Raw genomic sequence first — 23,781 nt, 5'->3', positions numbered from 1 at the left:
GGATTAAAGGCGTGCGCCACCACCGCCCGGCTCCGAGTGCTGGGATTAAAGGCGTGCGCCACCATCGCCCGGCTTCCATTGTCTTGAGATAGCCCATGATTGGCTGGCTCCATTGTCTTGAGATAGCCCATGATTGGCTGGCTCCATTGTCTTGGGATAGCCCATGGCTGGTTTACTCTGTTGTCTTAGGAGAATGATGATATTACAATCACATCCTGGCAGCAGGGATGTGTGGCCAAGAAGGTCTCTCACTTCAGCACATCCAAAAAGTACAGAGGGACAGACAGGAAAGTGGTGAGGGCCCCCAGGACTGTTGAAGGGTCTACCTCCAATGACCTAACTTTACTCCCACAGACCCACCATCTTCCAGAGGCTGGTGAGTGAGTCTTTAACATGGGCCTTCCAGCGACACTCCAGATTCAAGCTGTAAGACAAGCTTTTCTCCTTGACATGACTGACATTTTAGATCAGATCTCACTGTTGGGTATTTAGCTATGTCCCTACCCGCTCAATGCCTCAACCTACCTTCTCTACTTCTCAGCTTCAGTTATGACCTTCCAATCTCCCCAGGAACCCCACTTCTGACTCCATCACATTGAATCCTTCATACCTGCTTCCTCAGTAACACCCGAGTCTTCCCTGACCTCTACCCCACCCCGTGTGCCTTTGCTTAAGAGATTCTGAGAGCCACCAGGGCAAGAACTCAGTCTTACAATGAGAAGATCCTTGCTGCACACTCATTGTGTAGTGGAAAGAATAAAAATGTCCAGCTAGGTGTGACCTCTTTGATCCTAGGAATTGGGAGGCAGAGACAAGAGGACCTCTGGAAGTTAAGGCCAGTCTGGCCCATGTGATGAGTTCCAGGTCAGCCAGGACAACACAAGTAAGAGCTTGTATCACAGCAAATGTATAAAAGCTGGTCATGGCAAACCACTGGGAAGCTGTAGCCTGAGCCCTGACTCCTCCTCACCGCTTCGTTGGTGACCCAGCTGAGAGCCATTGCTGGGCATCAGGTTCTGTAGTAATATGAGCGGCGGGCCACTTCCCGCCACCCGGCTAGCTTTACCCAAAATAATTACACAGAAACTGTATTCTTTTAAACACTGCTTAGCCCATTAGCTATATCCTCTTACTGGCTAACTCTCACATCTTGATTAACCCATATCTAATAATCTGTGTAGCACCACGCCGGTAAGATCTTAACCTGCATCCATCTTGGAGAGGAGAGCTATGGCACTGCCTGGAGAGGGGAGGCATAGCATCCGCCTCACTGCCTTCTTCCCAGCATTCTCTTCTGTCTACTCCGCCTACCTAATTTTCTGTCCTATCAGGCCAAGCAGTTTTCTTTATTAATTAACCAATGAAAGCAACAGATAGATACAAGACCCACCTCCATCAATGTTTAACCAGGCCTGCTAACTTTGTAGGACTGTGGGGCAGGTTGTGGTTCCTCCCATGCCTCAACTTTACCATCTGTGAAGCTGAGCACACATGAGTGGGCACTCATGGGTGCAGAGAACATGGTGTGGGCTTCATGGACGCCCTCCCTCTGTCTGTGAACATTACTATTGTGGTTGGGATGTGGAATGTCCCCACCAGCTTACTCATTTGAACATTTGGTCTCCGGTTGATGGCTTGGGTTTGAGAGTCTGTGGCACCTTCAGGACATGGGGCTTAACTGGAGGATGTGGGAGATTGGGAGGTTGGTCTTGAGGCTTACAGGCAGCTGGGTCCTGGTTCTGACCTTCTTTAACCTTCCTGATCCATCCAGATGTGTAAGCTCTGACCAGCACAGCTGTGCCACAGCAATCTGTCCCCAGAGAAATCCATTGTTTCATCACAGTTGTGGGAAATGGTGCCAACATAAGAAACCAGGTCCTGGAAGTGACCCACTACCACGTTCAGCCTGACCAGAGGCTTCTGGGCTTCAGAACTGGTTTGTGGCAGGAATGCGGAAGACTTCTGTGCTAGGGAAGCTTAGAATAGTGAGCAGAGCTTGGTGGGAGATTCTGCTAGTAACTGTGGAAGACCAAAATGGTGATGGGAGTGTGCATTGCAAGGCCAGGCTCGTGTGTGAACCTCCGGTCTCCAGTTCCTGGAGATGCTTTAGGAGACTGGAGAGTGTTTAGGAGGTAGGGCCTGGCAGGAGGAACCGAGTCACCTGGTGTGGGCTTTAGGTTACAGCCTGACCCTGCTTTGGATCTGTTTTCCTGTCTGCCCAGTCGTGGGCAAGCTCCTGCAGACACACACCTTTCCCGCTATCACAGACTATGACCCAGTAACCCACGAGCCAGAATAGACCATACTCCCCCCTAGATAGTTTCCTCAGGTCACAGTGAGGGAGATAATGAATACGGTCACAAGTTAGACATCTGTTTCTCAGATTCAAGCTCACTGCTCATCAATCAAAAACAGGAAAACAAATGAAATCCACAAAAAACTAGAATTTATATCCACAATAGACTTAGAATTCAGGAGTGGAAGGGACCTTCAAGGGTGAGCTTTCCAAACTTCTGTTGACACTGTCAGCATCTTCCTGAGCTTGCAGTCCCTGAGCCACCCTGCAGAGGTCTAGAGCCTCTGGCCTGGGGTGGTTAAACAGCTCCCTCCAAGTGCTCTTGGCTTCTGTAGGGAAACACCAGCCTATAGATTAAGAGCACCATGCTGGAGCCTAGCGTGTTTGTGCACACCTGGAAGCCAGCATTTGGGGAGCTGAGGCAGGAAGATCATGACTTTGAGGCCAGCCTGTCTTGTTTTGTTTTATTTTTCAAAACAGGGTTTCTATGTGTCTTTGGAGCCTTTTCTGGAACTAGCTCTTTTTTTAAAAAATATTTATTTATTTATTATGTATACAATATTCTGTTGTGTGTCTGCCTGCAGGCCAGAAGACGGCATCAGATCTCATTGCAGATGGTTGTGGGCCACCATGTGGTTGTTGGGAATTGAACTCAGGACCCTTGGAAGAGCAAGCAATGCTCTTAACCACTGAGCCATCTCTCCAGCCCTGGAACTACCAGGTGTGCACCACCACTACCCAGCCTAGCCTGTATTTTTAAAAAGTCACAGAATCACTTTTCGAATGTAGTGGTATATTGTTTGTATTTTGATCAATAAATCTCGCCTGCAGACCAGATTTAGAGGTCAGGCAGCAGTAGCACACACCTTTAATCTCAGGACTTGGGAGTCACACGCCTTTAATCCCAGCACTAGAGGGAATATAAAATGGGAGGAGAAAGAGGCTTGGTCTGCTTAGTTTGCAGTTGTCCAACCTTGGTAGAGGTAAGACTTCTCTAGTGGCTTGGCTGCTGTGCTTTTCTGGTTTTTGAGGTGAACCCCAATTTCTGTCTCTGGGTTTTTATTATTCATGCTCCACACGATCTTTTGGCTAAGATCAAGTAAAAAAGTCACAGGGCTGGAGGGGTTAAGGGGTTAACTTAGGGGCTAAGTGTATCGGTTGCTCCTGCAGAGGCCTAAGTTAAGTTCCCAGTGTCCAGGTTGCACGACTGTAACTACAGCTCTAAGGGATCCAACATTCTCTCCTGGTTTCTGTTTGTGTGTGTGCATGTGCACATATGTGCACTCGCACGCGTGCGTGCATACACACACACACACACACAAATGAAAGTAAAATCTTTGTAAATTTTTTTTTCAGAGATTAGAATACTGAATCCAAGGTCTCCTATGCACTGTCTAAGGGTCGTCAGTGTCTAAGGTCTTGGTGCAGTCATGGTATTCTCTCTAAACCTTACTTCACCTGTCAATCAATTGGAACCCCTTAGGACACAGTCCTCAAGGCTTGCTTCTGGCCCACTGCCGCGATGCCTACATATTTAAATATCACTCTTGATCTAGTCATGTGGGCACCCACCTGCCTAGAAAGCCTCTCCTTCATCGAGCACCCCTCAGACAGCCTTTTATTCTCAAGGCTTTTCTGGCTGAGAAGGGGCTCCTTACACCAGCTCTAGACCTGTCCCCCACCTCCTACAGCAATCATTCTGTGGGTCCAGATAGAACGACAGTGTCCTTCCACACACCAGAACCTCGGGTATTGACAAGAGAGGTCCCCTCCCTGGGCAGCCTTTTCCCAAACCACAGCAATCTAAGAGCCCCTTCAAGGGGGCTGGAGAGACAGCTCAGTGGTTAAGAACACTGGCTGCTCTTCCGGAGGACCCAGCTTCAATTCCTAGCACCCGCATGGCAGCTTGCAACTGCCTGTAACTCCAGCTCCAGAGGATCTGGCATCCTCAGATAGACATACTTGGCTGCAGAACACCAATGTACATAAGACAAAAATAAATCATAAAAATAAAGAGGGCCTCAGGCTGGCTCTGCAGGATCCCAGGCGAGGGCCATTTGTCAGCGAACTCGGCCTTTCCTGTTGCTTGAATTGCAGTGTGTAGCCCCACTCAGCAATGGCTGTCAGGTTCCAGGGGCCCCAGTGCCAAACAGCACAGGCACCTGGGACAAGGTTGAGGGGTGCTTCTTGTGACTGGGATCTCAGTCACCCAATGGCCTGTTTAGCCTTACAAACGTCTCCCCAGGAGGACGTTTCCCTGTCTGGCTGGGAAAATGCAGAGGCAGACCCAGCGGTCCTGAAGGAAGGCTCTCACTCTCTACCCCACAGCCCTCTGGTCCCACGACAGCCACCACACAACCCCCTGCCCTGGTCTCCCGTCTTCTCTCACTATCTTTCAGTAAGACACGTCAGCTTCCTGGATTCCAGCTTCTTTGCCATCTGAGAGCCCTGTCAATCTGTCCCAGGTATCTTTGCCGTGATCAAACGCCCGACATGACATCTTAATAGATCTTTTATTTTTGTCTGACAGTCTCTGAGGCTTCAGCCACCGTGGTGAGGGAGGACAGCTTAGCTTATGATGACAAAGGCATGTGGTAGATGCTGTCAACAGCACAGAGTCCAGGAAATAGAGACCGTGACAGGAAGGAGCCAGGATGACATACCTACAGGGTACATCCTTCCTCTTGCTAGATGCTTCATGCTGAAGGTTCCTCAGGCTCTCAGATAAGCACCAGCAGCTAGAACAAACCCTACTCCAGACAGAAGCTGGTGGGGGACAGGAGCTGATGAGGGACAGGAGCTGGGGGGGGGGCAGGAGCTGATGAGGGACAGGAGCTGGCGTGGGCAGGAGCTGGTGGGGGCAGGAGCTGACGAAGGACAGGAGCTGGGAGGCAGGAGCTGGTGGGGGACAGGAGCTGGTGGGGGCAGGAGCTGACGAGGGACAGGAGCTGGCGAGGGGCAGGAACTGGTAGGGGACAGGAGCTGGCAGGGGACAGTATCTCATACTGAAGCCACCGTATCACCCCTTCTAGAGTGGACTTATCCTCAGACAGCAAAAGCTCAGCTGGCATTGGGTCCTGGGGTCTTGTCCCCAGTCTCCTCCCTTCTCTGGTTCTCAGTCTATGGAGCACATCCTCCTGCCCTCTCCTGCAACCCCCGTGCCCACTGTTGTAAGCAGAACACATCCTTTCAAAGGGTCTCTTAGCCTGTCCACACCTAAATCACAGCCCAGCTTGTGGTGCACGCGTGTTTGTGCCTGCATGTGGGATCCTGAGACAACACGGCTGTTGCTCCTCAAGTGCCGTTTCCCTTTCCTTTGAGACGGGTCTCTCACTGACCAGGAAGTTGCCTGAATAGTTGTCAGGTGAGCCCCATGGACTCACCTGGCTCTGGCTCCCCAGAGGTGGAATTACCAACATGTGCCCCACACCTGACTTTTTAAAAACTGGGTTTAGAAGCTCAAACATGCCCCCCCCCCTCCACTTGTAAGGCAAGCACTTCGCAGACAGCCACAGAAGGCGCTCCGTGACCTCACCACGACAATGCTGAGAACCATATGACCTCTGTCCCACTCCGTAGCTAGCATTGAGAGGACCACCAGCCCTGGGTCAGCACTTAAGGAAATCACCAGTCTTTTCAAGATACTGTCTCCACAGTGATACCTTCAGTTCCCATGGCAACCCTGTGAGACAAGAACTACCACTTCTACTTAAAATCCATGAAACTGACTCAGAGTGGTGAAGTGACCTTCCCAGGGTCACACAGCGCCTGAACATGTGGATAAGGAGAGTCAAAGCCAAGACAGTCTGAGGTGGCACTGTGGGCTCTCTTCTGAGGTAACCCTTCTGTCTGCAGGACCCCAAATGCTACCCTGTGATGATCACAGATCAATTCAAGCTTCAGTTGTCAGCCTGGTCTCAAGGAATTAGGGTCAGAGGCTGGGATGAACAGAAAGACTCTGATAAGCACTCTGGAGTCGCAGGCCCTTGCTTAGGGTCCCTGACAGGGCAGATCTTGCTGGGCAGCTGTCTCAAGCTCTTCCCTTCCTTAAATAGCAAAGTTAGATAAAACAAATGTCTCTGGCTATTTTGGTAAATTATAAACTATATATATATATATATATATATATTTAAATGCCAAGAAATCCAAGCAGCAGGTGCCGGCCTGTCTTACGCTCACCCTATATTCAGCATATGCCACTGATTTCTCTTTCATATCCCCCCCCCCCAGGAAACCTTGGCTCATACAGTTGATAAACATTTTTTTGGAGCCCAACAGATTCAAAATATGACTTGCCTGGTTGCGTCTAATTTCACATAGTCAAAGGTCTCTCTTTCACATCTGTCTGAGGACAAGTCTAACAATCAAAGCTGCTTCTTGAAGGTCATCAGGGAGGAAGCATCAAGAGAACCTGCAAGACGGGGTCATTCCCACTCAGCAGGGTCTGTTCAGCCTCACATTGGTCCCATCGCCCCATTTCACAAGGTCATCTGCGAGCCCATGCAGCACGAACTCGTACTCAGGAAACACACGGAACAAAAGCAATCTGACATCCCAATTAAAAAGTGCCCAAACTTGCCAGGCAGTCGAGCACTCAGAAGGCAGGGGCAGGAGGATCTCTGTGCGCTCGAGGTCAGCCTGGTCAGTGAGTTCCAGGACGGCCAGAACTCAGCTCCACGGAGAAAACCTGTCTCAAAAATCAGACAAACAAAAACCCAAAAAACAAAACAAATCAATTCAAAAGTCAATGAGTCGAAAAGGAAAAGAAAAATGTTTTTCTCCCTCAGGAGCCCCCATCCCCTACAGCCCTCCCCATCAGGGCAGGGCTTCAAATACTGACGCAGTAGGGTGGGGCCAAGGCTGGACACTATTGTTTTAGGGGATGTTGGGGCTTGAACTCATGACCTGGGTACCCCTAGGCGGGAACTGTACCACTGAGGTACAAGTTCAGCCTAGGTTCTGCAAGCTCCTTAGGGAGGCAGAAGCCCTGGTCAGGACAACTCTGCTCTCTCACAGCTACCAAGGGGGATCCCCTGGGTTCCTGTTGCCCAGTACAATCAGCTTGTGTGAAGGCATGTGGTGCATGTCTGTGTAGGAAAACATGCATGATGTGATACATATCGTCATGGTTTGAATAGGCAGGCCCCCATGGACTCGTGTGTTTGAATGCTTGGCCTATAGGGAATGGTGCTACTAGGAGGTGTGGCCTTGTTGGAGGAGGTGTGGTCTTGTTGGAGGAGATGTAGCCTTGTTGGAGGAAGTGTGGCCTTGTGGGAGGAGGTGTGTCACTATGGGGTCAGGCTTTGAGGTCTCATAAATGCTCAAACTATGCCCAGAATGGGACAATTCACTTCCTGTTGCCTGCGGATCAGATGTAGAACTCTCAGCTCCTTCTCCAGCACCATGTCTGCCTGTGTGCCACCATGTCCTTCCAAGACAATAACGGACTAAAGCTCTGAAACTGCAAGCCAGCCCCAATTAAATGTTTTCCTTGATAAGAGTTGCCGTGGCCATGGTTTCTCTTCATAGCGACAGAAACCCTAGCCAAGACGCATGTCTACTGTAGAAACACATACGCAAACTATTCTGCTATTTTGGAGGACACAGTGGCAGTAAGCACACTGGATAACATGCTACCACCATCATATCCATCCCCAAAGACTTGCATCTCCCCCTTCTAATGCTCTGAAATCATCACATACTCATTCCTGAGCTAGACATGGGGCATACACCGGTAGTCCCAGGCAACAGGAGCCTGAGGCAGAGGCATGATGAGCTCAAAGTCAGCCTGAGCTACCTAATAAGACTCGGTCTCCAAAACAAAAGAGGAAACAACAAAACAAATAAAGCCACTTCCCATTCCGTCTCCTTCCAGTCCCCGGGAACCATGGTTCTACTGTTGATCTCTGGGTCCCCTCATAAAAGTAGAATCATAAAGTGTTCATTCTGTGTGTGGCTCATTCTCCTAGTGTAATGCTTTTAAGATTTTCCTAGGTTGTAAGGTGTCAGAATTTGCTTCCTTTCTAAGGCTACGTAGTGTTCCATTGTAGGGCTGTACCACAGTTTATCCATCCACTTACCCATGAACACTTGGGTTGTGCCTACCTTTGACTGGTGTGACGGCACACTGTGCGATGTGATACACGTTCTTAAATGAACATCACATACATCAATGATAAACCCCTCCCCTCCTGAAGAAAGTTCCTAGTTTAGACAAGCAGAAGCAAAATCGCTGACAGCATGCTATCGCGGAAGAGACTTGTTTGGAATTGGAAACTCTCAAGATGGCTGAACCAAAGCTAGGGAAGCCACTTGCTGTGTGACATGGGATGCACTCCCAGCTCCTCTGGGCATAAGGGTCCCAATGAGGGACTTTTTACACTGGGTTAGCCTGTGGGCATGTTTGTGGGGGATTGTTCATACCTGTAGGAAGACCCAGCCCACTGTGGGTGGCACCATTTCCTAGGCAGGGGGTGGGGTCCTGAACTTGTAGGGGAGGAGCACTGGAGCATGCAGGCATTCATCTCTCTCTGTGGGTGTGGTGTGCACCAGCTGCTGTCTGAGGTTCCTGCGTGGACTTCCCCCAAATCCTGGGCTGGAACCTAGAACTGTGAGCGGAAATAAACCCCCTTTTCCCCAGAGCTGCTCTTTGACGGGATATGTTATCACAGCAACAGAAATGGAAACCAGACCCTCCTCCAGTAATTACTTTTTCAGTCTTTGTGAAAACTATAGGGAACAAAATGCATGCGCGCGCGCGTGCGCGCGCACACACACACACACACACACACACACACACACACACACACACACACGGTAGGGTGGATTTGGTTTTGGTTTTTGAAATGAGATCTCACTGTTTTGCTCAGGTTGCCCTGCTTGTCCTCCTGAGTACCTGGGACCTCAGGTACATGCCTGCACCAGGCCAACTATCTGGCTTTGTGATGTGGGTCCCCTCCCAGGGCAGGGTGGCTACGACTGGACAGGTCTGCCCATTTCTCATTCAGTTTTATAATGCCAGATGTACCCTTTAGCCTGGTGCAGTCGGCAAGTGTTTGTCGAATAAACAAATGCCCTCTAGGGGCACCCATGCCAGGGGTACTCATGCAGCAGCATAAGAGTTGAGAGTCTGGCTGGACTGTGTTCATTTGTTTCAGGTAGAAACACGTAACACTAAGCTTATTGCTTTAACTGTTTTTACAAGTCAGTTGGCATTTAAGGTATTCACACGGTGTTATCACTCTCACACCAGAGGGAAGCCTGGTCCCCACTTAGAAGTCACTCCCTGTTGCTTGGCAACTGCCTGGCTCCTGGCAACCAGCGCCTTGCCCTTCTGCCTCTCCAGATACCCTAGCTCTGGCCACACTATATGCGCACCAGACTTACAAGGCCTTTTGTGATTGACTTTAACTCATTGTGAAGATTTTGTGTGTTCTATAGCCTGTACTGGTGACTAGGACCTTCTTAGTTCACAGATGGGCCATGGTGGAGCCTGCTTGGGCCACCTGTTCAGGGCACACTCACTTTAAACACTCAGGACTTTTCAGATCCTATCATTTGCCCACTGGTGGCTCGAACTTGGCCATCCATCATGGGAATATTTAGCCTGCTGGTGCTGAAAAACGGGGTGCATGAAAGTCAGTTCTCAGCCTGGTCCTCAGCTTGAAGGCCTCTTGGGGTCTCCATCAGCAGCCCCCAGTGTTGTCCCATAAACACATGCTCTTAGCAAGACCTGGTTCTTTCTGGATAGTTGCTTCTCAAGAGGTGCATGCATCGCCCCCCGCCCAGCTGGAGTCCTCACCCCGCCCAGCTGGTGTCCTCTCAAAGGCAGTTTATCTCCTCTCCTTTCCCCGTACAGGACACCTGCCATCCAGCTGGGACACTCCAGACTGATGGGACTCTGCTCGGAGTCCTGTGTCCTTATCCTCCTGGGTGGAGGATGAGCTGCAGACAACCTGCCCAACCCAGAGGGAACATGGAGGTCCCTTAGCCCTGCATCATGGTGAGGGATCCCAGGAGTGATGGACACCCTTGTCTGATTCCAAGCAGCTCCCAGGAACTTCAAAATGAAATCTCGCCCCCCCTCCTCAGGGCAGACCTTGGGGCCCAGCTATCTGTGTTGTAAGCAGGTTGAGGGTTCTGGCGATTCCTTTATCATGGTGACAGTCTGCAGAGGTCAGCAGGCTGGACCTGGGCTGTGTACTTGGATTGTGACTATAGAACACACCATTCTCTGTGTCTGGATAGCTGGCCCTCTCTAACCTGCTTAGCTCCGGCTGCTCATCCATTTCCACACCTGTAGAAGCTCAGGGTGACTCTGACCAGGAGCCAGGTGATTATAGCTCAGAGCTGTGATTGCAAAGAAAACCAGGCTGGAGGCTCAACTCCTTCAAGCTGTGTGACCCAGGGCAATCCCTGCATCCCTGAGCACCTCGTTCAATGTGAACTAGAACCTAACTCTTAGGTTGGTTGCCAGGGAAATGGGATGACTTTTCTAAAAGCTAGGGGTTGTCAGAGCTGGGAGAATGGCCAAGTGTGTAAAGTCCTTGCTGTGGAAGCATCAGGACCCATGTTTGGTCCCCAGTACCCACGGACTGTGAACCTGTGATCCTGATGCTGGGGGGTAGAGACAGGCAGAGAGGTGGAGCACTGGTCGGCCCCGAGCTGCAGATTCAGTGAGATTGTCACTCAGAAAGAAGGTGGAGAGGCTAGAGAGATGGTTCAGTGGCTCAGAGCACTGGCTGCTCTTCCAGAAGACCTGGGTTCAGTCCCTAGTACCCACATGGCTTTTCAGTCAACTGTAATTCCAGTACCAGGGGAATCTGATGCCCTCTTCTGGCCTCCACAGGTATTGCATTCATGTGATGCATACATACACACAGGCAAAACACCCACCTATATAAAGTAAAAAATAAAATAAAATCTCAAAAAAAACCCGTTAAAAACAATAATGTGAAAAACAATACAGGAAGACATCTGATGTTGACCTCAATATGTATGCACAAGCATGTGTGCGTGTGTAACACACACACACACACACACACACACACACACACACACACACACCAGCGAGGGCTTCACACAGCTCCTGGCTTTGGCAAGCTTTAATTAAACACCATCTGTGTGCTGACTCAGGCTCACTATGGACAGCTCATTTGCAGGGGACACAGCTCCCTTTCCTGGGCAGACACTTGCCCAGAGCTGTTTCCAGGGTCGGCCTCTCAGAGGGTCACTCCCATAGAGAGCCACCCTTGTGGCCATGGAGGTCACACCCTTTGAACCAGAGGTGGTATGGCCAAAGACTGGCCTGTATGTAGGTCCCACAGCTCTGAATGGGGCTGGTCCATGCTGCACGCTCCCTAGGGATGTGTCTTTGTCTTGCTTCTCTTGCTGTCTCCCAGTCTCCCAGTTTGCAGTGGGCATTTTCCAAAGAGCACTTTGTCAGGAAATCAGTGGCCCATAAATTCACTTTGCATTCTTCTCAGAAACAGGAAAACCCATCTTAGAAGTCACATGGACAGCCGGAGGACACTAGAAAGCAAAAGCCACGGATGTCTTGTGGGTCCTGATATCAAAATTCATTTTTTTGTTTATTTGGTGTTTTTCAAGACAAGGTTTCTCTGTGTGTCCCTGGCTTTCCTGGAACTCACTCTGTAGACTAGGCTAGCCTCAAACTCATGGAGATCCACCTCCCAAGTGCTAGGATTAAAGACATATGCCACCACTACCTGGCTCAAAATTAATTTTTAAAATAATTTGAAAAAATACTTGCTGCAAAGCTATGCAGGTCAAACATGTGTGTCACTTGCCCCAACAGATAGCTCAATTTGAATACAAAGCCAGGAAAAGCGCTGACCTGAGCAAGGGCATAGAACTGCCTAACAGGGAAAGGAGAGCAGAATAAAGTCAGCCCTAAACTTACACCATCTAAAAAACCCAGCTACAACTGCATCAACGACAAAACCCATAAACCTTTAGAAGAGGGACTGGCAAGATGATTCAGTGGGTAAAGGTGCTTGCTGCTTTAGGGACTGACATAGTGGGAAGAGAAAAGAGACTCCTGCAAGTGGTCTTCTGCGCTCTGCAGCTATGCTGTGATATGCATATATGTGCATATGTATGCGTGCATGTGCTCACATACACATAAATGGTTAGGAGAGAACAGAACACTTTATGACCTTGTGTCCTGTGGTGACTGTTCTGGACGTGACAGGCACAGGCAATAAAAGCAAAACCAGATGTTGGACCTTCTCAATGTAGAAACTCTCCTTGTGTCTAACGACACATTCAGACAGAAGAGCCCGGGTGTGGACTCAGGAAAATATTTGCAAATTAGATAATTGTTAAGATATGCTGCCCAGATGAGCAAGAACAAGTCAGGAGGTGTGCTGACATGACATGGGCTTTTCATCCCAGCACTTCAGAGGCTGAGGCAGGAGGATAGTGAGTTTGAGGGCAGAATGGGCAACAGAGAGAAAAATCCGAAAAACAGATATTTAGTTTAAAGCACTTGAATAGACATTGCTTCCAAGTCTGTTTCCCAACAGCCCATGCAGGCTCAGTGTCAGAAAGATGTTAATGAAGGGCCGGCGGGGTGGCTTAGGCACAAAAGGCTCCCGCTACTGTCCTGACAGCCTGCGTTTGGCGCCTGCGTCCTTCATGGTAGAAGGAGAGAACTGCCCACTGGTGTTTGTCTTCTGACTTGCAGGCATGTGTTGTGGGGTGTGCACATGCACACTTATTCAATTTTAAATTTTGAAAATATATTTTAAAAAGAAAGCTGCGAAGGAAAGCCCCAGCGAGCCAGCTGCCGCACTGCGGTCACCAGGTTCAGACAAACAAGCGAGCAATGACTGGCAAGTACAAGCGGAAGCAGGGATCTGTGGGAATATTAAGTGGTGTGTGAGACACCCTGGCAGTCCCTCAGAATTTTAAACATTGATCAGCTTACACCCCAAAGAAGTAAAATCGAGGACTCAAAACGAAATCTGTAGACCTGTTTGTCACAGCATCCTTCACAATGAACAACGGATGGGAGAACCTAAGTCCTTGCCGGGTGGTGAACGGACACACTGTGGTATGTCCATATAAGGAATATCACTTGGCCTTTATAAAGGAGTGGGAAGCTGGGCTTCGTAATGATTCCAGCCAGTAACCTTAGCCATTCAGGAGGCTGAGGCAGAAGGATCACAAGTTCAAGGCTAGCTAGCCTTGGCTACAGAGCGAGTTTAAGGCTAGCCCGGTATCTTAGTGAAACCATTCTAAAAGTGAAAAGAGGATGCCAGGCGTATCTCGGTGGCACAGTGCTTGCCTCTGAGGCGCAGGCTCTAGATCCAACCCCAGGACTGAAATGGAACAGGAATAAAACACTGGTTCACTTACATGAGCTCTCATGGCAGCTGAGTTCACAGAGATAGACGACTTCTGGGTGCTGCGTGCAGAAAGGAATGGGTAGTTGGGGCTTACAGGGACAGAGTTTGAGATGTAAAGATGGAACAGGTCCAGAGATCGGGGGTGGGTGGTGATGGCTGCAAGCCTTCTTTAGCCTGCTGAACAGGATGCTTAAAATGGTTAGGGTGCCCACAGTTATGCTATGGGCATTTTACATCATCAAAAACAAAATAGAAGAAAAAGGAGGAACAAGAAATGAAGCTGCCATTTTAGGCTGTGCTTCTGGAAAACAACACAATCATCCTAGCCTGTGTGTAAATATGTAACCAGTCTCCAGAGGGGATGACGGCCGGCCTCTTCTCAGGGTGTTTCGAGGGTTAAATTGAATAAGAAGCCATGTATAACTGAGGAAGAGCCACATGTGTGGGGACAAATCTGTGGCATCAACTGAATGGCACCCCAGAGGTGGTGGTGTCTTGTGGCTCTGCCAGAGGGAAGTGTCGAGGGGAAAAGAGAAAGGAGATTTCTGTACGACTTTATACACTTGAAATAGCTCTACCTAAAGCATTGCCACAGGAGCTATGGCAGATCTGGAGAGAGACAGTTCTAGTGTGCCTGGAGCAGGATACTTGGAGCCAGACAGAGCTGGGATAGAACCCTTGTTTCACGCCTCTAGAGTTGTATGATGGGGACTTGGGCATGTCACATGATGCCAGAGCCACAGTTTCTCTTGTCTACAAAATGGCAGTAACAGCAGCCTCACAGAGATGCTGTGCAGACTAAGCATGCAGAAAGTGCCAGGCGAAACACACAAAGCACATTGGCTCCATGCCATTCCACGGAATGCTGGAGACAGAAGTGTCAGCCATAGGTGTCACACTCAGCCACCCCCACCCTGTAACTGGTCCCTTTCCAGGCACAATGTTGCTAAGATGAAGATCCTGCCTGTTCTTACATCCCTATGACTGGGCATGCGTGTATTCTAGAAGCTTCCCAAGCAGGGCAGCTTCCCTATGCTTCTGAAACAAACACATTTTATGCCAGAGCACGGTGAGTCTCCACGGGTCCATGGAATAATTCAGGAGTTGCACACAGCAGGAGGGTCAGTTGAGAGCGCGCTGGTCTAGCATGTATGAGACCCTGGCTTTGAGTCTCAGCACAGATCGAGCATGTCAATCATCTCATCGTCCAGGAGGTAAAGGTTGGGAGATCTGAAGTTCAAAGTCACCCTCAGCTGTATAATGAATTCAGGCCAGCCTGGGCTACGTAATTCCATCTCAATAGTAATAATAATGATAGCAGTGGTTGGTACTGAACTTGCCAACCCCTTCTGCCTCTTTAAACCAAGGGTTCATTTTGCTTAGTTGCTCACACTGCCCTTCTACTGCCTGTGATTTTTTCAGTCACATGGAAATGAGTCTTCCATACTGGACAGCGCCCTCTCCTGGAGCTGGGGAGCGCATTTGACTGTCAGTGACTTCAGACCTGGGTGACTGACAGCAGGGGTCTTGTGCTTGGGAGGGAAAGGTTACAAGGAAACTGTTCACTTTGTCTTGAGTCTCAGACAAAGTCTCTCAGAGATGCCATGCCTCCCCCAGAGAGACGAGAAATAGCTTAGTTTGGACCAGGAATTGTGTCGTGCACCTATGAAGCCCCTGGAGGCTGAGGCAGGGGCATCTGGAGTTCAAGGCCAGCCTGGGCTATAGGGAGACCCTGGAGAAAGGAAGGAAAGAGGGAAGGGTGAGGAAAGAATGTGTAGTTTGAGGAGCAAGTGGCATGGTGTGCAGGTCTGTGGAGACTCAAATTCAAACATCTTCAGGGCCAGACAAATGGGCAAAGTGGGGGGTGGGGAGAAGCAGAGGAGCATGGAGGTGAGGTCACAGCCCTCAGGGCTGGAGGCCATTTAGGGAAAAGGCGACTGAGTTCCCATCAGGGTCAAGAGACCTGGGAATGTCATGTGGCTTTTAATGTGGAATTTCCCCAATTTAAAGTTTTGGGCGGTCCCTTTAAAGCAGCAGTTCTCAACCTGTGACATCAGATATCCTGCAATCAGATACTTACATTATGATTCATAACAGTAGCAAGATTTTATGAAGTAGCAACAAAAGTAATGTTACGGTTGGGGTCACCAGGACATGAGGAAACCCTGCTGTCAGTCAAAGCAGCATAGACCAGAGCAACTTTTCTTCATGCCTGTTACAGACAGATGTGTCTACCAAAGCAAGTATGCCTACACTGCACACACTGCACACACACAACGCTCGTGATGCTCTTGGCCATGTGACATTGAACTCAGGAGGCTAGGTCGCCTCGTTGCCGTCTGTGTAAACACACACTATAATGTTCCACAGCTAGGAAACAGCCAACCACACTTCCTGAGAACTCTTAGGCAATGTGCAAGGCTATGTCAAAACAGAACTCAGGCCCAGGACAAAGCCACAGCCATGCACATGAGAACACCAGCCGCCAATACTGTCAAGAGATCAATAACTCCCAGTGTTACCACCCATCCAGCCCTCCAGTTGGTGAGCAAATGCTCTTTACCTGTTGTGGGTGGGAAAGCTGGGCAGCAAGGCTGTCCAGAGGGAGCTCCAGCCATCTTGATTACATTTGCCTTCTTCTCTAGGGTGGTGAAATTCCGCCGCACAGGAGAGAGCGCAAGGTCAGAGGACGATGTGGCTTCCGGAGAGCATGACGTTCAGATCGAGGGGGTCCGAGTGGGCCTAGAAGCAGTTGAGCTGGATGATGGGGCTGCTGTGCCCAAGGAGTTTGCCAATCCCACTGATGGTAAGAGAGCCCGGAGACTCAGGCATTAGCCTGGCACTCTGTTTGCCTGCCGTGGTGGTCTTACTGAGTTCTTGTGAAGGGGCAGCTGGGAAGGCACAGAGCACCGAAGGGTGGCACTGGCAGGGTAGGCTGGGACTCCAAGGCCTGCTTCAGGAGGGCATGGTTACCTTACAATCCCTGCTAGATGCGTCGTTGAGCACTTGGCTGAGAAGAGCAGCAACAACGCTGCTGCCGCTGACAGTGCCGAGGGTGGTGCTGATGGTGATGATGTTGAAAATGGTTGTAGTGATGACAATGATGATGATTATGATATGGTAACTATGGTGATGGAGGTGGTGGTGGTAATGGTGATGGTGATAGTAAAGATGGTGGTAATGAGCCGGGCAGTGGTGGTGCACACCTTTAATCTCAGCACTTGGGAGGCAGAGGCAGGCAGATCTCTGTGTGTTTGAAGCCAGTCTGGTACACAGAGTGAGTTCCAGGACAGCCAGGGATGTTACACAGAGAAAAAAAAAGATGGTGGTAGTGATGGTGATAGCCATGATGATGGTCATTGTGACGATGGAGTAATGATGGTGGTTCTTGTCTCAGTCAGGGTTTCTCTTGCTCTGAAGAGATACCATGACCGTTGCAACTCTTATCAAGGAAAACATTGCGAGTGTTCTGTGTTGTGTGGGTCAAGTGAAGAAAGAGGTCACTCCAAAATGAAATTTTAAGGCCTATGTAGTCTCTGACAAACTGAACTAAACAGCCGTACAAAGGCACGTTTATTGATTGTTACAAGAAGCTGTTTTTCAGGTAAATTATTCCTCATGCCTCTCTAAAGGGAAGCATCACATGCCCTCATGACTTCAGTTATTCATTCTGTATTATTTGCAATACATGATAATCTCAGAGCCTCAGGGATGCCAGAGGCATCTTGTGGCCAAGGTCATGTGAAGGCTGTAACGTCCCTTCAGAAAAACAATTCTCCAAATCACGGAAAACAATCAATTTCCACAATAATTCTTCAAAGTCAAAGTCCTTCTAGAAAACAACTACTCATTCTAGTGTCTACACCAGATACAGCAATTCTGCTAAATTCTCACAACAAACATTGAATTGGGGTGGCTTACTGTCATGGAGGGCATGGTGGCATGCAGACAGACTGCTAGAGTAGGTGCTAGAGAAGGGGCTGAGAGTTCTACATCTTGGTCCACAGGCAGCAGGAGCAGACTGTGTGCCACATTGAGTTAGCCTGAGCATATGACACCTCAAAGGTCATTCCCATGGCAATACACTTCCTCCCACAGGGCACTAAGAGTGTCACTCCCTATGGGTCTGTGGGGGACATTTTCTTTCAACCCACCACAGTAGTGATGATGGTGATGGTCATGATAGGTGGTGATGACAGTGATGGTCATGATTGATGGTGGTGATGATGGTGATGATGGTGATGGTCATAATTGATGGTGGTGATGATGATGATGATTGGTGGTGGTGATGATGGTGATGATTGGTGGTGGTGATGATGGTGATGATTGCTGGTGGTGATGATGGTGATGGTCATGATTTGATGGAGGAAGGTCATTGGTTAATTAATAAAGAAACTGCTTGGCCCTGATAGGTTAGAACATAGGTGGGTGGAGTAAACAGAACAAAATGCTGGGAGGAAGATGAAGTGAGCTCAGACGCCATGCTCCCCTCTCCTGGGCAGACGCGATGAAGCTCCGACCCAGGATGGACGGAGGCTAGAATCTTCCCGGTAAGCGCACCTCGGTGCTACACACATTAATAGAAATGGGCCAGGCAGTGTTTAAATGAATACAGTTTGTGTGTTGTTATTTCTGGTTATAAGCTAGCCAGGCGGCCAGGAGCCGGGCTGTGGGAAGAGGCCCGCAGCTCGTACTACAATGATTGGTGGTGATGATGTTGGTGATGGTCACGACTGGTGGTGGTGGTGATGGTGATGACGGTGATGGTCATGATTGGTGGTGATGATGATGGTGATGGTCATGATTGGTGGTACTGATGGTGATGGTCATGATTGGTGGTACTGATGGTGATGGTCATGATTGATAGTGCTGATGGTGATGGTGATGGTCATGATTGGTGGTGATGATGATGGTGATGGTCATGATTGGTGGTGGTGATGATGATGGTGGTGGTGGTGGTAATGATTAGTGGTAGTGATGATGATGATGATGGTGATGGTCATGATTGGTGGTGATGATGATGGTGGTGATGATGATGGTGATGCTAATGATTGGTGGTGATGATGATGGTGATGAGGGTGATGATGATAAGGGTGATAGCTATGATGTTAGTTCTTACAGCAGCACATGCTATGGTTCATTAGCCTGTCTGGGGACCACCATCCAATAGATATTGACCCTTTCTCTCCTCCCCCTTTGCCTTCCTAGACACTTTCATGGTGGAAGATGCGGTGGAAGCCATTGGGTTTGGAAGATTTCAGTGGAAACTCTCTGTTCTCACTGGCTTGGCTTGGGTAAGTATCTGGGCATAGCATCTCATGGACACCCCAAGGATCCTCCTGAAGCTCAGCTGGGTACCATGGCAACAGGAATAGCACAGCTCACCCCACACAGAGCTCCTGCCTGAATGTCAGTCAGCAAAATTCATATAGTGTGATGGCCCAGGTGCATGCTGGGAGGAAGGTGGACTTGGTTGACCATCACCCTGAAGAGGCATCCAGCTACAGAAGTGAATCTCTGCCCTTGGGGACTCAGGGCTACTGTGAGGTGGTGGTGTTGGGTCATATCCCCACCCAGGAAAACAGACTTCATAGAAAGTTGCCATCTGGGCTGGGCGTATATAGTTCAGCATGTTTGCCCAGCCATGTGCCAGGTGCTGGGTTCTACTCCAGCACTGCAAAACACAAAATAAAGCAAAGAGTGCCTTCTGATTCAAGGTGTTCACAAATGCTAGCTAAGGAACCCTTATAGAGCTATAACACCGAATCTTTAATCTAGCTGCAATGCTTCTCTGAGCATGGTGTGAGATGTGACCTGAGCACATGTTTCAAAACAGACCACCAGTTTCTCTGCTGCCCCCCACACTCCCGTGGCCTGTGTGTGGATCTACCTTTACTGTGCCCTACACTCTTGTGGCCTGTGTGTGGGTCTGCCTTTACTGTCACCCACACTCCCATGGCCTGTGTGTGTGTCTTCTCTTACTGTGCCCCACACTCCCCTGGCCTGTGTGTGGGTCTTCCCTTACTGTGCCCCACACCCCTGTTACTTGTTTGTTGGTCTGTTTTAAATTTTCCAATATTCTGTCTAGTCATAAAGTAGTATCAAGACATTTAGTAACTGGGGCTTCTTAATATATGCTAATGTATTCAAACACTGTGTTCGTTAAATATGCAGAGAATTCTTCATGAACACACGACCTACCAACAAAAGACAAAGGAGTAAACTGCACCGAGGGAAAAAAGACCAGACTGTCCTTCTGTCTCTGTGAAAATGTGTGCTTAGCTTTTAGGCACGTGGCACTTTCTCACTTCATCTGGGGGCACCTGTGTTTTTTATCATGTGTGTGTGCGCGTGTGCGTGTGTGAGCGCGCGCACACGCATGTGTGGGTGCCATGGTGAGCATGTATGCGGTGGTCAGAGGACAACTGGCAGGGACAGGAGTTGGTTTTTTCCTTTCACCATGTGGATCCTGGAAACCAAATTCATGGCCTCAGGCTTGGCAGCAAATGATTCTTATTATTAAGCAGTCTATAGTGGTATATTATCTATGCTTTAATAAATAAAGCTTGCCTGAAGATCAGAGAGCAAAGCAGCCATACAGACAAGGCAGTGGCGGCTCACACCTTTAATCCCAGGACTTGGGAGACAGAGGCAGACGGGTCTCTGTGAGTTCAAGGCCACCCTGGCTACAAGATATTGAATCTGTCTAAAAGAGAAACAGAGCTCACACAGAGGTGATCCCAACACTTGTGATCACACACCTTTAATCCCAGCACTAGGGAAGTAGAGACCGGAGCTGGGTGAAGAGAGGAATGTAAGGGGGAGGGGCCAAGAACTGAGTGGAGTGTGGGGTGTGGAGTCTTCAGGACTCATGGAAATAGGATCTCGTCCATTTTCTGTCTGAGGTGGAGGTAAGAGTCAGTGGCTGGCTGCTTTGCTTTTCTGATCTTCAGGTTGAAACCCAATATCTGTCTCTGGGTTTTCATTATTCATGCTACAGCTGTCTCATTGACCCAAGAACCTGTGTTTTTAAAAATAGGGGGAAATGATGTCCATGGTGCTATGTGTAAGTAATCCCAGCGTGCAGGAGATGAAGGCAGGAAGATTGCTGGTTTGGACCAGTCTGGACTACATAATGAGACCCTGTCTCACAAACAAACAAAAACCACTACAGGGGCCAGTGAGATGGCACACACACACACACACACACACACACACACACACACACACACATATAAATGTAAATTTAAAAATTGAATGGAGAAATGGCTCAGTGGTTAAAATGGCTCACTGGTTGCTCATCTGGAGGACCCAGGTTCAGTTCCCACAATTCCCAGTGCCCACATGGTGGGTCACAATTTCCTATAACTCTGGGGGATCCAACGCCCTCTTCTGGCCTTCAAGGGCACTGCATGCACCTAATGCACAGACCTACGTGAAGGTAAAACACCCATTTGTATAAAAGAAATAAATATGAGGCTTAAAAATAAATTTTTAAAGCAAGCAGACACTGTGAGGAAACCCAACAAGCATGTCAGGTGTCGCCTGAGTCCCCATGTAGCCGCTCATTGGTTCCGTCCCACAGGCTTTCCCATGGATGTCTGGCCAGATGCCAGCAGGGCAGCTCGCACTTTGGCCTCATGGTTTCCCTTCTTCCCACAGATGGCCGACGCCATGGAGATGATGATCCTGAGCATCCTGGCGCCTCAGCTGCACTGTGAGTGGCGACTCCCCAGCTGGCAGGTGGCACTGCTGACTTCGGTAGGCAGCCCAGCAGTTCACAGATTCCCCTGGTGTCCTGTGGGGGCGCTGCCCATCTCCTGCTGCCAGGGCTCTGCAGAGAAGAGCCAAGCTGTCCTAGAGAGGAAAGGGTTCATTCCGCATCTAGTCCCAGCAGAGTGCATTGCTGGGGGAAGTCAGTGCAGGGACTCAAGGAGGAGCCGGAGCCTGGAGGCAGGAGCTGAAGTAGACGCTGTGGAGAACGACAGCCTACTGTCTTGCTCCTCACTGGGTTTTACTTTTTATAGCACCTGGATCACCTAGCAGTGATCATCCACAGTGATCCAGAACCTTAATCAGGACATTAAACATCAATCAAGGGAATATACCACAGGCTTGCCCACAGGCCAATTGGTGGAGGAATTTCCTCAACTGAGCTTCTCTCTTCTGGAATGACTGTAGCTTATGTCAAGGTGACATAAAACTAGCCAGCACACTAGCCCTGGATGGAAACGCTGATGTCAGCTCCTCTTAGCTCCTCCCACCCAATGCCCTACCCCTGTGACCAGCAAGTTAGCAACCAGCTCTACCCCTCCAGAGCTTTAGCTCCTCGGGGACCTCAGACAGTCTGGAACCCATCACAATGAGCATGTATACCGTAGGAGCCTCACCTCCCCGCTACAGACAGGAGATGCCACCCTTCTTCCCAGGAGGGTACCGTGAGGGTTAGAAACACTGCCCTTGACAGGCAGTAGACTCCAGTAAGAGTTGCGCTCTCTGGAGAGAAGCTCTGAAGGTGAGTGAGGCCGAATCCTCCATTTTGCTCTGGGAATTCAGAGGAGGGGATATAGGGGAGAGAACAGCAACCATGATGGCAATGGCTCCCTGAGAGCTTTATGTCCAAAGGGCGGGAGCCATGTTGGATACAGTGTTAGCTACTAGTCACTCTGTAACCCTGACAAAGAACAACTTAAGGGAGCCGGGTTGACTTGGCAGGTGGTCTGAGGAGATACAGTGTGTCTGGTGGCCAAGGCATGAAGGAGGAGTGTGGGGCGCTGGTGGCATGGCATCCCCAGTCAGGAAACAGATGATTCCTGGTACCCATGTCTCTCTCCTTTTTATTCAGTCTGGCTCATGGGATGGGGCTAATCTGTAATTAGAATGGCTTCCCACCTCCATCTGTCCTGTTAAGACCCCCCCCCCTCAGTCATGCACACGGGCTCATCTCCTAGGTAACACTAGACCCTGTCAAGTTGGCAGTGAACACTAATGACCACAGCACATCTTCTGTTGTGCCCTTGACTGTCGTGAAGGGAAGAGAGGCAGATAGATTAAGCTGCTCACTCCAGTCACACAGCTCGGCTGTGGCCAAGCCGTGGCTAGTTAGTGATGGACCCCAGGTTTGAGCATTATGAGTTTGATCATTATGGCGATTTTATCTGATTGTTTGGGGTGCTATGTAAGGCAAAACATGACTGATCTGAGCAGTGAGGTCACAGCCCAGTGGGAGTCATTTTTGTGGTTAAGGCTTTAGCAGAGGTGGAGTGTGATTGTTGGGAGACCTGCCTAAGGGTGGTGGTACCCACCTTTAATCTTAGCTCTCAGGAGGCTGAGGCAGGAGGATTGAGAAATTTGAAGGCAGCCTGAACTACACAGACAGATCCTGTCCCAAAATGAAAAAGGAGCTGTCTCATCAACAGGTTTATCTGCTCTACAGTGCTGTGTGTGTGATTGTGTGTGTGTGTGTGTGTGTGTGTGTGTGTGTGTGTGTGTGAGAGAGAGAGAGAGAGAGAGAGAGAGAGAGAGAGAGAGTCTAGTTGCTGTTTCCTTTCACTCTGTGCTGCTAATAGAAATGGTCTGTCTGCCCACAGGTGGTGTTCATTGGCATGATGTCCAGTTCCACACTCTGGGGAAACATCTCAGATCAGTACGGCAGGAAAACAGTAAGGCTCCTCCTCTAAAAGCTCACCCTCTGTGGCAATCCAGACATCATGGGGCAGCACAATACAGCCTGACACTTTAGCAGGGGTGGGATGTGACTGCAGTATCGTGGGCTCAGAAAGCGCATCTGAGGGGCCAGGGGATGTTCTGTGCCAACATGTGTCCCCACACCAGGATGGGTGAAGGATGGTAGATGATGTCAACTCTTTTGTCGAGAATGCATCCTGTCTCAGTCTGCCAGGCAGGAGCCTTCCCTGGCCTGCCTTCCATATCCACTGTCCTGACGGGGATCACTGCCTGGTTTAAATGTTTGTTGTGGCCATGGCAGTGAATATCCCAGCATTCAGAAGGCCCAGGCAGGAGCCGGGCGGTGGTGGCGCACGCCTTTAATCCCAGCACTCGGGAGGCAGAGGCAGGAAGATCTCTGTGAGTTCGAGACCAGCCTGGTCTACA

At 49.5% G+C, this 23,781-nt stretch overlaps 1 protein-coding gene across 1 annotated transcript in view; it reads left to right on the top strand.

The window, feature by feature from the left end:
* Window positions 1-23,781, top strand: part of Svop (SV2 related protein) — a 73,920-nt gene that overhangs the window by 10,598 nt on the left and 39,541 nt on the right. The window contains exons 2-5 of the mRNA XM_005344252.2: window positions 16,314-16,474; window positions 18,877-18,962; window positions 21,331-21,429; window positions 23,259-23,330. Of these exons, the coding sequence (XP_005344309.1) occupies window positions 16,314-16,474; window positions 18,877-18,962; window positions 21,331-21,429; window positions 23,259-23,330 (418 nt within the window). The remainder of the gene's footprint in view (window positions 1-16,313; window positions 16,475-18,876; window positions 18,963-21,330; window positions 21,430-23,258; window positions 23,331-23,781) is intronic.

The sequence above is a fragment of the Microtus ochrogaster genome, chromosome 2 (assembly GCF_000317375.1).
Source record: "Microtus ochrogaster isolate Prairie Vole_2 chromosome 2, MicOch1.0, whole genome shotgun sequence".
NCBI classification, from domain to species: Eukaryota; Metazoa; Chordata; class Mammalia; order Rodentia; family Cricetidae; genus Microtus; species Microtus ochrogaster.
The sequence above is the reverse complement of the archived record's forward strand: the minus strand, read 5'-3'. Positions and strand labels throughout refer to the sequence as shown.